Source organism: Falco peregrinus, chromosome 10 (genome assembly GCF_023634155.1).
Source record: "Falco peregrinus isolate bFalPer1 chromosome 10, bFalPer1.pri, whole genome shotgun sequence".
NCBI classification, from domain to species: Eukaryota; Metazoa; Chordata; class Aves; order Falconiformes; family Falconidae; genus Falco; species Falco peregrinus.
In genome coordinates this window covers 4,827,859-4,841,624 of record NC_073730.1, presented here as the reverse complement: position 1 = coordinate 4,841,624, position 13,766 = coordinate 4,827,859, and the positions used below count along the sequence as shown (strand labels likewise).

Sequence of the window (13,766 nt, the reverse complement as noted above, 5' to 3'; positions counted from 1 at the left end):
AGGAAAAAAAGAAGAAAAAGGTAATATTGTAAAAACATTTCATGCAAAGGCATGGTTACTAGGAAAAATCTAGCATATCTGACATGCAAACAGTTCTAGTCCCTGGCTCAGTCAAGCACCAGGGAGCGGAAACTGCTTGAGCTGGCACTGCCATTGAAAAGAACATTTTGAAACCATGGCCTAACTTAATGCAAGGAATTTTCCCTATTTTGGAAAAAAAAAAAAAAAAAAAGAAAAAAACGAGACAGTTGTGTTTTGCTTTCCCATCTCCCACTGAGCATCCTTTGCTAGTGAAGCTAATTTACATGCAGATCTCTGGTACCTGGCTTCTTTCCTTTTAGGCTGCGTGATGCCGTTCTCTCATGGAGAAGCTGTCTGGAATGATTCTTACATCACCTGGTTACTCTGCCCTTTTCTTTGCTCTTCTGAATATTTCCCTTGTTTGGGTATCTCTGATGACTTTTTCCTCTTCTCCTTCTGTTAGGCCCCTAGCATAGGCAGTAAGACTAGCTGTTCTTTATTTCCAGCTGGTTTATAGGTCTTTTGCTTTGTCTTCTCATGAAAGCGTCTGCATGCCAGCTGTAGCAACAGCCGAAAACAAGGAAAAATCATCACTCTGTGACTAACTTAGTTCTCTGCGGACAGTCAGCAAGTTCTTGTTGGGCTGTAAGTGGTCAATTATCTGCAGTTTGAGAACTTTACAGACCTCAAAGTATTTTCTTATCTAACATTTCACTGTGAGAAGTGTAAGCTTGCATTCACAAATGGATTTGCATTTCTTTCTTGTTGCGAGATGGAGGGAATACATACTCAGATGTATTAGAGGAACAATTCTGATTCAGTAGAAAGGGCAGTCACAAAGCTTGATCATGGTAGGAATTTAGTTATTGCATGTGAACATGATTTGGAAAGAGCCAAATATTTAACACGATGTTGACTGTGAGTGTGGTTCACTGGTACAGATCAGCTCTGTTAAAAGAGCAAAACAGCAGTTCTACTGAGTTGCAGACTGTTCTTACTCTTTTTCATGCTTCCTTTGGTCCTTGAAATCTTTACAGAACATCTTTTAGATTAATCAGAGCCTGCTTTGTCTTCACGTTTTCTTGTGCATTCTGATCCTGTCTCTTGGTCTCAAATAAATGTTTGAAACGGTCCTAGAGTGCAACTAAATGGCAGCTAAACGTTACACATGCTTTTACTCCTTTCTAGTACTAAATAATCCGTGTTTGGATATAAAGCAGATTTTTAGGAGCCTAGACTAACCATAACCCTTTCTCTCTAGAAGACCAAATAAATACATATATGTTATGTATACATACACAGACCTGCATGTTTTGGTAAAAGTTAACGACAGGAGTTGGAGTTAAAATGGGTCCTTCTGTTACATTTGTAGTTGGTACAGTATGTTTCATTCATTCACTGTGAAAGATTCTACCAGTCCATGAGAAATTTCTTGTAGTCCATGTAACAGCAGTGCTGTAGCTACGAGATCTGATGATGTAAATATGGACAAGGTCTGTCGAAAGAGGTAGTGTATTTAAATTGACCTCTCTGCGTAGCTGGAAAGCAATAAAATACTGTGGCATAAGAAAGGCACACTATGTTGGAAAACGCTATCCCATCCCCTGTCAGCTGCTTGAATGAAGATACCACCCCAACCGACAAATACCCTTTTCCCAAGTGAGATGGTTATCAATAGAATCCAGACTTCCGAGGAACTAGAAAACTGCAAATATTAGAATTGGCAGAGGATTTGGATAAACAGTCTTTCACTGAAAATCTGTTGCGAATGTGATTGCTGGGCTTTTTGCAATGCAATGTTTGATGTAATTCTTGTGGGAGGCAGACTTGGTCCCATGGAGGTTTGAACCTGCAATTCACTTTGATTTCAGGATCTAGGCTCCAGTTCATCAAAGAATCTTAAGAATTTAGTTCCTTTGATGTGAATATTTTAAGCTCATGCTATAGTAAAGCTACTGCTTACATGTTTTTCTGAGCTGGCATACTAGGTAGGGGGCTAAAGAAAGATTAGTTAATTAGTCAGGCTAAGTTGCAGTGTGCGTTGTCCTGGCCTTCTTGCAGTTTTCCTCTTGCAGCTAAACTAGTTAATGGAAACAGTTTCTAGAAGCTTAATCATGCAAACTAATTTAAGGGCTAAGTAAACAAAATAACTAGACTTAAGAATTCAATCAAGGAAACGCTGAAGGTTTCTACAAAAGACAGACTTTTAATATTGGGTTGGGGTTTTTTTGCCTCATCCTTAAAAAGCAACAACTCTTAGCACAGACAATGAATTTTTCCTTCAGGCTAATTCTGGTAGCTCCCTCCTGGATCTGCTGGCTGAGGACAGTACAGAACCAAATATCCCACTGTAAATGTATCATCTTCAAGGCTCACTCAGAAATCTGTTGAGCTGGAAATAGCTGCCTCTTAAGTGTATCTGCCTTCACAAGTGCATTTAACACCCATGACAGCAGAGGGTGGATGATACTGGGGAAACCCAGGTAACAACAATTTGCCATCTCAGGTGCATGTTGGCAGAGCTGAGATCTAGGGGTAACGATTAGCATCTGTGTGTGGTTTAGACTGCATGAAACTCCAGCTTCAAGTCTAGAAGAGTGTCGGTAGCTCTTTGTTCTTATAAAATACATGTAGTTAATATAGACCTCATCACCTTGGCCAAAATTTCTCCCTCCCCTCACTGCTCTGGGTGCCTTTGTGCCCGTTGCAGGTTCTTGTTCAGCAGCCCCAAGGGACCGTGCGCCATTGTGCAGTTTATACAGCATCTTGTTTGTGCAGTCCTTGCAGTCTTGTTAGGATGAGAGACAACGTGTAAATTCAAAATACTGTTTAAAAAGTACGGTTCGGTTTGACATACTACCAATTTATATCCCTGATTACTGTCCTTCCTGTAACCTTTGACTGTGATGTTGATCTTTACTTTTTTTCTTCCATAAAGGTGTATCTGCGTTTAATGTTACAAAGTTTGGGCACCAAGTCTCACTGAAAACATTCTGGAAAATAAGTCTTAAGTAAGCAGGACTAATGCAAATCTAATTAATAATAAGTGTAGTATTTTGTTACTTGCTAAACTGGATGAGTTCATCTGGCTCTCCTTCATGATGGAGAAGATTCAAAACCACCATCCACGATAGGACTTGGCTCATACCTTGAATGAAAAGTCCTGACCTTGTCTCTCTGTAAGGTGTTCTCTGAGGATCCAGCCTGAAATGTGAGATTCAACAGAAGGTAAGTTGGGCCACATATGTGTACTCCTTCCCACGTGTACTCCTTCCCACTCTATTAACTCACTGCCATTTTCTTCTTATTAACAAAGTAGTTAGAAGTAACCACCATGTTTTGGTGACTGCCATCCAAAGCAATGGTAGTAGCATCAGTGCACTTACTGTGGCATCAGATCATCATACCGTGACAAAGCTTTTATTTCAATACAGAGTAATGATTTGGCTTTGGTGTTATACTCCTTGTAGCTGGCTATCCATTTTCATATGCTAACATATGTCTGTCCCGTTCAAGGGCAATTTGTTCAGGAACTGCTTGCGTGCCTCCTGGGTGAGCTACATGAATTCAATGCAGACTCTGTTGTTTGCGCCTAAAAATTATGATGTGGAAAACCGGTTTGAAAAATCTAGAGCGTTCAGAATGCTCTGTGCAGTTTTACAGAAGAAGCCAAGGGACTTTGGAAAATCTAGACTTTGGATTGTATGCTAGAATACATTATAGTCAGATTATTAAAGTCAGTATCTGCCTCAGCATATTCTGGATCACTTCAGCGTGAGGCAAATAAACTGAATGCACAGTCTAGCAAATAATCAGATCAGGTCACCCATGACAGCATAGCTCAATCTTGGTTTTGTAGCTTAAAATCATGTTCCTTGCTTTTGTGTGCTTCATGTTAACAGCTGCAAGCGATGATCGTCTCTCTGAACTAGTGCTGCTCCTGAGCTAATTGGTGGTATAAATACGTTAGTATACTGACTGCTAGGGCTGAGGTTCAGGAGATGTGAATTTTCTAGTTAAATTCGTGCTGCTTTCATTGACTTGCATGGTAATTTGTGCAGTCAGCTCCTCTCTCCTTTGATTTAGGAGTCCCCAAAACCAGGCAGCTGAAGACAGCCCGGGAGGCAGCTCCAGGTGGCGGCTGCTCCTGGGGTTGGCTCGCTGGTGCCTGCCGCTCGTGCTGGGGCCGGGCCCAGCGCACCGGGCTCTGCCCGTCAGCGAGGGGCTCCCGGGCGGTACGAGGTGGGCTCAGCCCGTGCGGAGAGGAGGGCGGGGGAGGCGGTCACCGAGCCGGTCCGAGACCCTTCTCTTCTGCAAAGGGAAGAGGTGGGACAGGTGGAGACGGTCAGGGTCCGTCCCCTCATGCCAGGACAGGCCAGATGGGCAGGACTGCCTCCCCCGTGCCTCCATTCCCCACCGCCCTCAGCCGTGCCGCCGCCCCTGAGCGCGCAGCCCTCCCGGCCCCCCGCTCCGCCTCCCCGGGTTCTCACCTGCCGGTGCTGAGCGCTGCCCGCCCGGCGCGGCGGGGCCGGAGGAGGAGCAGGAGGAGGGTCCGCGGCTCCCGCCCGAGCCGCCCGGTGGGCGAGTGCCGGCCAGGCTCCGCAGGGCGACGGCACGGAGCGCCGCCGCCAGCAGGGCTTTGCCGTAGCGCCGGGCCCGGCGCCCCGCCCGTCGCGCCCTGCGCTGGGTGGCGCCCGCTCGGCCCCGCTCCCCCGCGCTGCCCCCCGCCCCGCCGCACCTCGCGCCCCTCCCGGCGGGACCGCGGCCGGGACCGGGGCGGGCGGCCGTCCCGCTGCCGGCGGCGCCCCCGGGCAGGCACGGCTCCCCCCGCCGCCACTTTTCGGCCGGGGCCGCCCGCGATAAACAGGAAGCCCCTCGGCGGGGCCGGGCCCGGTGCCGGGCCGAGGCGGGGCCTGGCGGCCGCCCGCCCTCCCGCCTCCCGCGCCGCGGAGCCGAGGGGCCGCACGGCTCGGCCCGGCCCGCGGCGGCGGGGGCCGCTGACAGGGCGGAGCGGCGGCGGACAGCGGCGGCGTGCCCCGTCGAGGCGCCCGGGAAGGCATCGAGAATGAAATTGCTGTGGAAAGCTAAAATGGTAACCGGGCGTCCCGTGTCCCCCCACCCACCCCCCCTGCCCGCGGGGTGCCGGTGTCGGCGGGGCGGCCGCCCGCTGCCCGCCGGAGCCTGCCCGGTCGCCCCCCGGGGCAGCCTCCCGTGCCCGGCTGGCTGCCCCCGGAGCAGCCCGGCGCCTGTTTGCCGCCCCCCGTGCCGCCGCCTGCGCTCTTTTGTACGGCCGATCATCTGGGAAACCGGGAGGCACTGCACATGTTCGCTTAAAGTTTGGAAGACGTTGCACTTTTTTTTTTTTTCATCCTCTTTCTATTATTTGTGAGTTCTAAAGCCTCGACTCTGTACAGTTTTTTAGGTGGTTGGTTTTTTTTTTGCAGCTCGAAATAATAGGTTTTTGGAAAAGCAAACCACAAGCGCTTTAAATCCCTCCTGTCAAAAGAAATAAAGGCTTGCTGTATTTTAAATGCTTGTTAGCTTCAAAGTTTAAAGGCTGTCTGCCTAAGTAATTCAGCAGTTTTTAAAAAGTGCAATTCCTTCCATAAATGAAAGGCCAAAGAGATTAATTGCTTTCAAAAAGCGGGGAGGGGGAGGGAGAGGCAAGAGAAGACTGCTAATCAAAACCAAACTATTTCCTTAGAAAAGACTTTCTACAACTATTTAAAATATGTGCTAGTCTAGGAAAAAATAGTTAAATGGAAAGTCAGGGTATCTTGATACCACAGGAAAGGACAGCTTGCCAAGAATATCTCCAGTGTTCCCTCGATCTGCGAGTATCCTGCATTGCTTTGATTGCAATTACTTTGTGCAGCCCATCTCCTGCCCTCAGCTCTGCACCAGGCACGGGAGCACCTGGTATAGATTGTGGTTAGCAGAGGAGGGAAAATGTGCCTTTCTCTCTTACCTTATTTTCTTTCCCCTTTTCCTGGCAGATCACCATTCAGGATGGGGGTGAGGAGGTAGAAGAGGGAGCTGTTTACCATGTCACCCTGAAAAGAGTGGAGTTTCAGCAGGCTGCCAACAAAGGAGCGAGATGGCTGGAGGTAAGTAAAGCTGGCGTGGTGGCATTTTGGAAAGCTGCTCATGGACTTTGGAGCCGGCTCCGGGGAGCTGAATTCCACACAAATCATTACGATATTAACTTTTAGCACTGCCTGCTCTCACTATTTAAGAAAACCCAAAGCACTGAAGTCGTCTGCCTGGATGATCTGAAATAACCCTCTCCTTATGTTGACCCTTCCTCTTTTCATGGCATGTGAAAAAGATTTGACCAGTTGTTGTGACCATGGATGAGATGATACTTAGTGCAGAAATATGGATCTTAGCTTATGGCCTGAACGTTTAGCAGTTACTTCAGACTGGGCTGTGGCTCATTTCTGCTGTTAGGAACTTATCTCAGGTCTCCCAAACAAATAGTCGTGGTATTTTGGCAAATGCAAGTTTTTCTAAAGTTAGTGGAAACTTCTTTAAAACTTGAGTGAATATCAGTTTGGGTCTTATTTTCATACAGCTTTCTGAGCCAGATGAGAAATTAATTGTCTGTATTTCTGCAAGAATTAAAGCTGTGTGCTGTTTTACCAAGGTGCGTTTCAAAGCACGAAGGCTTTAGTGCTAAGTAAAATAAGCTTAAATGCACACGCACTCCATTTGGCATGCTGCTGACTGCCTTCACCTTTGTCAGGCCAAGTCCCCAGCTGATATAAAATGTCCTCACTTCATTGGAATCAGTGCAGCTGTGGCAGTTTGAGCCAAATCTTCAGGAGGTGGTTATAACTTTCGTATTATTTTGTTATGTTTATATATTTGCTTCAGGATCAAAGGCAATAATGTAAGAACTTGGTTTGATGTAGTGTGCAGGCTGGTATTTTAAAGGCTTTTCAAACTACCCTGAGATTTTTATCAAATCATTTTCTTGTGAAGTTCCATGATATAAAGCAATACAGCAGTGCTGAAACCACAGTCAAGAAAAATAAGCAAATTCTGTCCTGCGTATGGACAGTTCTTAGAATCTCCCCATCCCGTGTTTCCAAGAAGTACATAGGGTTCTAATCAGAACAGACAATTTCAGATCTGCTTCCTTTGAGTGGCAGATTTCCCATCTTTGCCTCCTGTTTTTACCAGGAAAAATATTAGAAAGTATTTTTGAGCTCCTGTAAATTTCACAGCTGGTGGTTTTGTGTAAGAGGTGGAGATCATTTTAAATGTGTCTGTGTCCCATGAACATACTATAGAAAAGTAGAATTTTTTTTCCGTCTAGGCTACGTTTGTCCTCGTATGCAGAAGGATTTTGCCAGGTCTTGGTCATATTCTCAAAGGAAGAGTGCGTATGTGTTCCTGAGATCATCACCACAGCTGGTGGTGCCAGTCTTAGCAGGAGGACAAGGTCATGGAAGTGACTTCTAGCTTTCTGTGGCTAGTGTTGGTCTTTCCAGGTCAGAATTGAGCCCTGTTTGTGGGGAAGGAGGCAGTGTGTCAGAAGTCCGCACCTGTTCCAGGCATAAATTGGTGACTTCAGCTTCCAGGCTGCTGTTTTTCAGAGCAAAAAAACCCAACCTACCTCATGCATATTATTTAAAAATGTTCTTAAACATATGGGCTGTTTGTTTCCATTAAGCTCTTAACATAAAGTATTTTAAGCTCTTTTTCTGTTCTTGTTTTATTAATGGCTTTACTGTGGTCCTAAAGTCAATAAATAGCCTCTAACCCAGAGCATTATTTATGAAGAGCCATCCCTGCCCCTAGGAGTTTTGCCTTAAAAAGCATCGTCTCTTTTATAATTGTCATCAGGTGACTTTTTTTTTTGTTTTTTAGCTGGAGTTTGTAGGGGTTTACAATGTGTTTTTTTACACTTTGAAATTTATAGCACTAAATTAATATGCTGTTGGAATTATCCATATTGGTCTTAATTGTTTTGATGGTGCTCTAAGCCAGGCTTGGATTGAAGACTTAAGGTCAACAGAAGAGTATGGGAGCAACCTATTTGTGCATCAGCAAGTATTGAGCCTTCCTTGTAACAAATATAGTACCTCTGTTACTGATTATATTGTACTTTTTTAAAAGTTATTTTTTCACTGTCAGTTTGTGTCCTGTAAAGGTCTGCCTAGCAGTTTGACCTTCTCTGAGGCATGGAGCTTCTCATGGTTTATTGGTTCAGGTCAGGATCCTTGTGACTTGAAAAGCTCAAATCTTTTCGAACCTTGATATGGCATGTGGTGATCGAATCTTGTGTGGTATCAGAGTAGGAGGTTTGTCCAGTGGTTCCAGTGCGGTTCGTTCTTAGTGAGGCTGCATTCTAAAGTGATTTGGAGGATTTTCAGCTGCAAAACATTAGATAGTAGATTATTTGATGTGTTTGAGAGGAATGCAGATCTGACTGAAAATGTCATGGAACCTGTGTTGAAAGGAATATAAAAGGTTTTATTTATTCTGAGTGTGTTGGGATTTATTACCAATTCCTTCCATTACTGAGAAGCTTGAAATCTGGCCTAAATACATTCTTGTACAGGTACCAGTAAGTGAATGAACCTAGCTCTTCTGTGTTTCCAGAAGTCTAATAAGCCTTTCTTGAAATTCTGTATCCTAAGAACCCATCCAGGGTTCTTGAGTGGTTGGCTCCATTCTGAGAGAACGGTCTGTTTAAAAGTCAATCCTAAGACCGCAGTTTAAGCACCATTAATAGTTGTCTATTTAAATACAGAAATGCCTTCTCTGTGTTTCAAACCTCTACAATTAAGAGAGGAAACGGGCAAACAGGCTGTAACTTCTGAAGTCATCAGCAGTTCCATAACTTTCAAAAGTGTGGAGCTTTTGTATAACCACTAAATTTATTAGTTTTAATATTAGACATGAAAGGATGCCAAGAATAGCTACTGGTTTTGTCACTAAATACGTAGTGAAGTTCAAGACTTTAAGCACTACGGTATTACAAAATCTTAAAAGCCCGAGGAGTCATATTGTGGTAGATGCTGCACAAAAGCACTATCCTGACTAAAAAGAACTTACAGACTGAATATCAAAAGAAGCTTGTCTGTACACGTATGTTCTCAGCTGATGATTGGTATCCGAGGCAGTGGTATCAATTTTGCAGCAGTCTGATTTTTCTCAGGTTGCCTGTAGACTTCAAGGCAATGGAGAGTCTTAACAAAACTTCAAAAGTCAAATATAACTTCTGGAGATGTTGAGCGAGAATACCTCCCAAGCACGATAGGTTCAGCAAGAGAAAGCTTGAAGGCATTTTTTGCAAATGAAGTGGGTTTTGGTGTCTCCAGGATAGACCTTGAGAGGTCACCAGAATCTTGAGAGAGATGATGTGGAGATTGGGAATAAGCCATGAAGACCATGGAAACTGAGGTACATGGCCAGAATTCTTTGTGAGAGAGAAGGATGGAGAAATTGAGATTTGTATAGGTGGATGTCTTGCTCAAAAGAGGGGATGAGGAGAATGCTTTCTGCAGCTGACTTTTGCGTAGACATTCAGCATCATTTTGAATGGCATTACATCGGGCTAGAGAAAAAGACATTGGTAACTGGAATGGAAGGTTTGAGAGTGCAGCAAGGAATTTTAGTGATGTGGCTAGAAAGAGAAGGTTGTATTGTAAAACTGACACAGAAAGAACCTGAAAAATCAGATTCATCTTACCTCTGAGGACATAAAGACAGCCTATAGGGAGGCTGGCACCCTGTGTGTCAGACAAGATGGTGTTATTGTCCATGAAGAACAGACAACAAAGCAGAAGAGACAGTTGAAAAATTTAGAGTTCTGTGGGTTTTTTTGATCTTGAACTGACAGCCAGGTACCCATGAAATGAAACAGAGACAAGCTGAGTCGTACCATAGCCAGAAGCAGATAAGAACAGTAAAGCAGTGGCTGTAAAAGTAGATCAGCTGCTAAACACCTGATTTTTTGTTGCCAGCAGCAGAATGCTGACACAGTATGAATGGCCTTGGAAGGGGTGAACTCCAGTCAATGATCTATTGTAAACAGTTAGTTGAAAGAGAAAGTAAAAGGAACAGGTAGAGAAGTAAGTGGAGAGATGGCAGGAATATTTAAGAGGTGAGAGGCTGAAAGATTTTGACAAGGAGAGTGATGGGACTATAGGAGGCAAAAGGTACAAGAGGAAGTGGTATTGGGTGGGATGGAATCCACCGGACAAGTGAAAGGATTAGAGGACCACCACAGGAGAGAAACTTGTGCACTTGTGGCATGGTTAAAATGAGAATTGTTCAATGGGTCCTTTGCAAAGAGGAACAAGGGGTGGAGAATTTGAGGAGCTGGGAGTGCAGATGTGGAATGGGAGTAAATTTAAGTACTGCACTTGCTTGATTATGGAGTGGACAAAACTGAAGAAAAAGGGGAAGGAAAAAAGGCCTTTCTAGTCAAGATAGTTGGTCTGGTTGTTGTGTTTGTGCCATATACCAGTGGATCTGTCCACTGAAGATGCACCACAGCTAGAGGCTAGCAGAATGGCTCTTCCAGTGATGGAGGGAGAAAAGAGTGAGTGGTGCAAGGCAATAAAGCAGGAAGAAAATGAATGACCATATAAATAGCAAAAAGGCAAGGGGGGGCATGGTTGAAGGCTACCTGGTTGGATGAATATTCTTGGCAACTGGCAAGAATTGTATTAAGGCAGCAGATACTATTGCCAGCCGATTCCTTCATCAAATATGGCTGATCCAACAAGAGGTAATGCTGTGTCAGTGGGGTCTGCCATAAATTCTGTAGAAGGGTAAGTAGGGTAAGTCTGTGAGATGCTTGGCTTCACAGCGGCACACTTAGAAACTGTGGGAAGTATTTGGTGTGGAGCAGGAAGTCCAGATAGTTGAATGTGTGAGCTTGGAAGCTTGGAAGTCAAAAGTGTAAACACTAGCTTGATTTCTCATCTGAATAAGGGGAAAAAGCTATCAGAGGAGGGTGCAGGAATAATCTAAAAAGGATTTGTTTGATCTTTTTATGAATTGGGTTTTGACAAATAGAGGAAAACTCTTTGTCAACAGAGAAAGCAGTATCCAAGAGTTAAAATATGAGTTGCCAGAAGTCAAGCCTTACAAAGCAAATGAAAACAAAGAGCTAAAGGTTTGTCAGCCATATAAGAACAACAAAAAAAGTCTGCTTCACAGAGACAATAAGAATTAAACTTGATATATAACCTGAAAAACTAAATAGATTTTTGCCTGTTTTCTGTAAGCATGACAAAGGTGTCAACCTGGATGTTGATAGTAGTGATGCCACATGGGGCTTTCACATGTCTTCAAGTTTTCGCTCTGCCTAAGAGCTTAATGTGCCCACCCTGGGCAGCTGGTGGTGTCCAGCCCAGAACTAGAAAGGAATTGGTGTAAGAACTGATAGTCAAGGAGCAAGGAGTTTTACTTCATCGATCAAGTCAGAAATGCCATTGTATGACTGGAGAAGAGCAGTGGTGCCTGGGGTATTGGGGTGGGGGAGGTACGACCTAGGTAGGTAGGAGCTATTTGTCTCATGAAGAGAGCTATCTTCCGGATTTAGAAAGGCTGTGGGCTTAATCTGTTTTTTTTAAAATCTGCCCTTGAAATGACTCGAAAACAATTAGTCTCTGGAGAGGCTGAGGAATTACAAAGTATTTTGAAGGACCTGTTGAAGAAGAAGGTGATGCTGCAGCTTAGGCTGAAAGAGGGATCGTTGGTCTGGAGGCAAGTGCCTGCGGGAGTTCTGCTTGGGTCAGTCCTGCAACTGAACTGCTGTCGTGTTCGTTCGGGCCAGTGACATACAAGCAGAAGCATGCTGACAAAATCTGATGGTCTGACAGAGGAAGAAAACACCTGGAGGATGGAAATACCCTGCAGGCTGACATTCAGGGTAGCTGTAACAGCGGTGGGGTGAAATTAAGTAGCACGGAATGCAAAAGCATGTTTGTCAATGAATTAAAATAATTTCTGCTATAGGATGATATTTTTTGTCTTCATCCCTTCTGACTTTGGGTGTATTGGTCAATCACAGGATACGTGAGCCACTGGCATGATGCAAAACAGAAAATGCCAGTGTGATGCTCTGTTGCTTTATGTTCCTGCCAGCAGAGATGGGAAGTGTGAACCCCCTTGCAGTGTTCTGGCTCAGAGTCTGTAATTCTGGTTGGTTTTGAGAAAGTTGATTTAAACTGGAAGGGAGATGGGATTATCAAGACTTTTGGGATCATCAAGAAAATGATGAATATGTCTGATTCTAATCAGAAGACTATAGCTTAGATTAAAAAAATGAAGATTTAGGGAGTATATGATTAATACCTATAAAAACATAATGAAGTAAGTGCAAGGGAGGAAAAAGAACCATTCACACCAGCTATATACTGGTGGTGTAGAAACTGTTAGAAATTAGGAGAAAATTTCAAATTGTCAGAGGAATGAGGTAGTGGAGCGGCACTCTGGCAAGAGTGAAGGAAGCAAGGAACTCGGCAGCATCAACTTTGGAGCTGGATCAATTGCTGAAGAAGGTTATAAGGCAATTTCCTTTGGTAACAGAACACAGGATCCTCCAATTGTATGTTTCTAAGCCAGGTGGAGATACAAGAGCAAGGAAGTGTGCAGTGAAGGGGAGGACTGAGGTAGTTTTTATACAGAATCTGCATTTTTGAGAGGAAAAATGTGGGAGTTTGTCACAAGAGAAAAAAGAGAGATCCACTTGTGTAATCAGGAGGAGTTTGTGCAGAGCTGATGTATGATGAAGGTGAGAGGAGAGTCTGGAGAAGACGGACGGCAGAGGGGAACATTTGGGAGCAGCTCCGTTGTGGTGCAAGTCCCCCGTCGTCTTACCCAGGCTGATGAAGAACAGGTGTGCTGTAAAGCTTTGGTTAATTCGAGGCAGACGGTGGTGCTGGTCTCTCCTGCTGCTGGGCAGGCCGGTGTGCAAACGGGAGGTCACTGTCACATTTTAGATTCAAAATTGCTCTAGAGGCAGTGAGGGAAGGGCAGGGCGGAGTGGGGAGTGTGGCAGGGAAGGGGGGAGATGGATGAAGAGAGTGCCTTGTTTGTGCGATGTCTGGATACACACTGGGAAGCGGAATATGGAGAAGTGGACGCAGAAATGTAGCAGGGAGGTGTTAGGAAATGTTGGTGTGGAACTGGACGACAGGGAACAGCGGTGTGGGAAGGACAGAGTGGATGCAGTGCCGCAGGAAAGGAGCGGTGAAAGGCGTGGGTGTGGCGTGGGCAGATGGACAAGAAGATTACAAAAATGAAAAGCCAACAAGAGTGTTTGAAATGCTATGAAGTGGCTTTTGTAGACCTCCCTGTTAACCAGGCAGAGTGCTTTATCTTACCTTTCCAGGGGTTAGGGCGGGCTGGGGCAGCTGGTGTCCAGCCCTGGAGGAAATGAGGGAAGCAGTGAGGACTGAGCCTTGAGACAACAGGGCTCCCCAGTGCTTGCAAATGTTTTTCCTGTTGTAATGCTTTATCCAGGAAGGAGTGAGGAAGAGACCTGCGCTCCGCCTCTGGTGTTTGTACTGGGGCTGGTCAGGGGAAACGCAGGCAGGGGCGGGAGCTCCCCCAGCCTCTGTGCACCCGAGGAGACCTGGAGGGATGGTGTCTCCACATCTTAAACAGCTGCTGAGCTTTCAGAGCCAGACCTCGAGGATCAAGTTTCTTGTTCTACTGACGGATGACACAGGCTGTTCTAATATCCAGATAACAGAGAAATACTATGCTCCCTCACG

The 13,766-nt window shown here is 45.1% G+C and overlaps 1 protein-coding gene across 1 annotated transcript in view; it reads left to right on the top strand.

The window, feature by feature from the left end:
- The first annotated feature begins 4,979 nt into the window (after positions 1–4,979).
- The window catches only part of RGL1 (ral guanine nucleotide dissociation stimulator like 1), a 79,269-nt gene continuing 70,482 nt past the window's right edge, over positions 4,980–13,766 (top strand). Inside the window, exons 1-2 of the mRNA XM_055815198.1 lie at positions 4,980–5,113; positions 6,018–6,128. Coding sequence (XP_055671173.1) covers positions 5,087–5,113; positions 6,018–6,128 — 138 coding nt within the window. The 5' untranslated portion in view covers positions 4,980–5,086. The remainder of the gene's footprint in view (positions 5,114–6,017; positions 6,129–13,766) is intronic.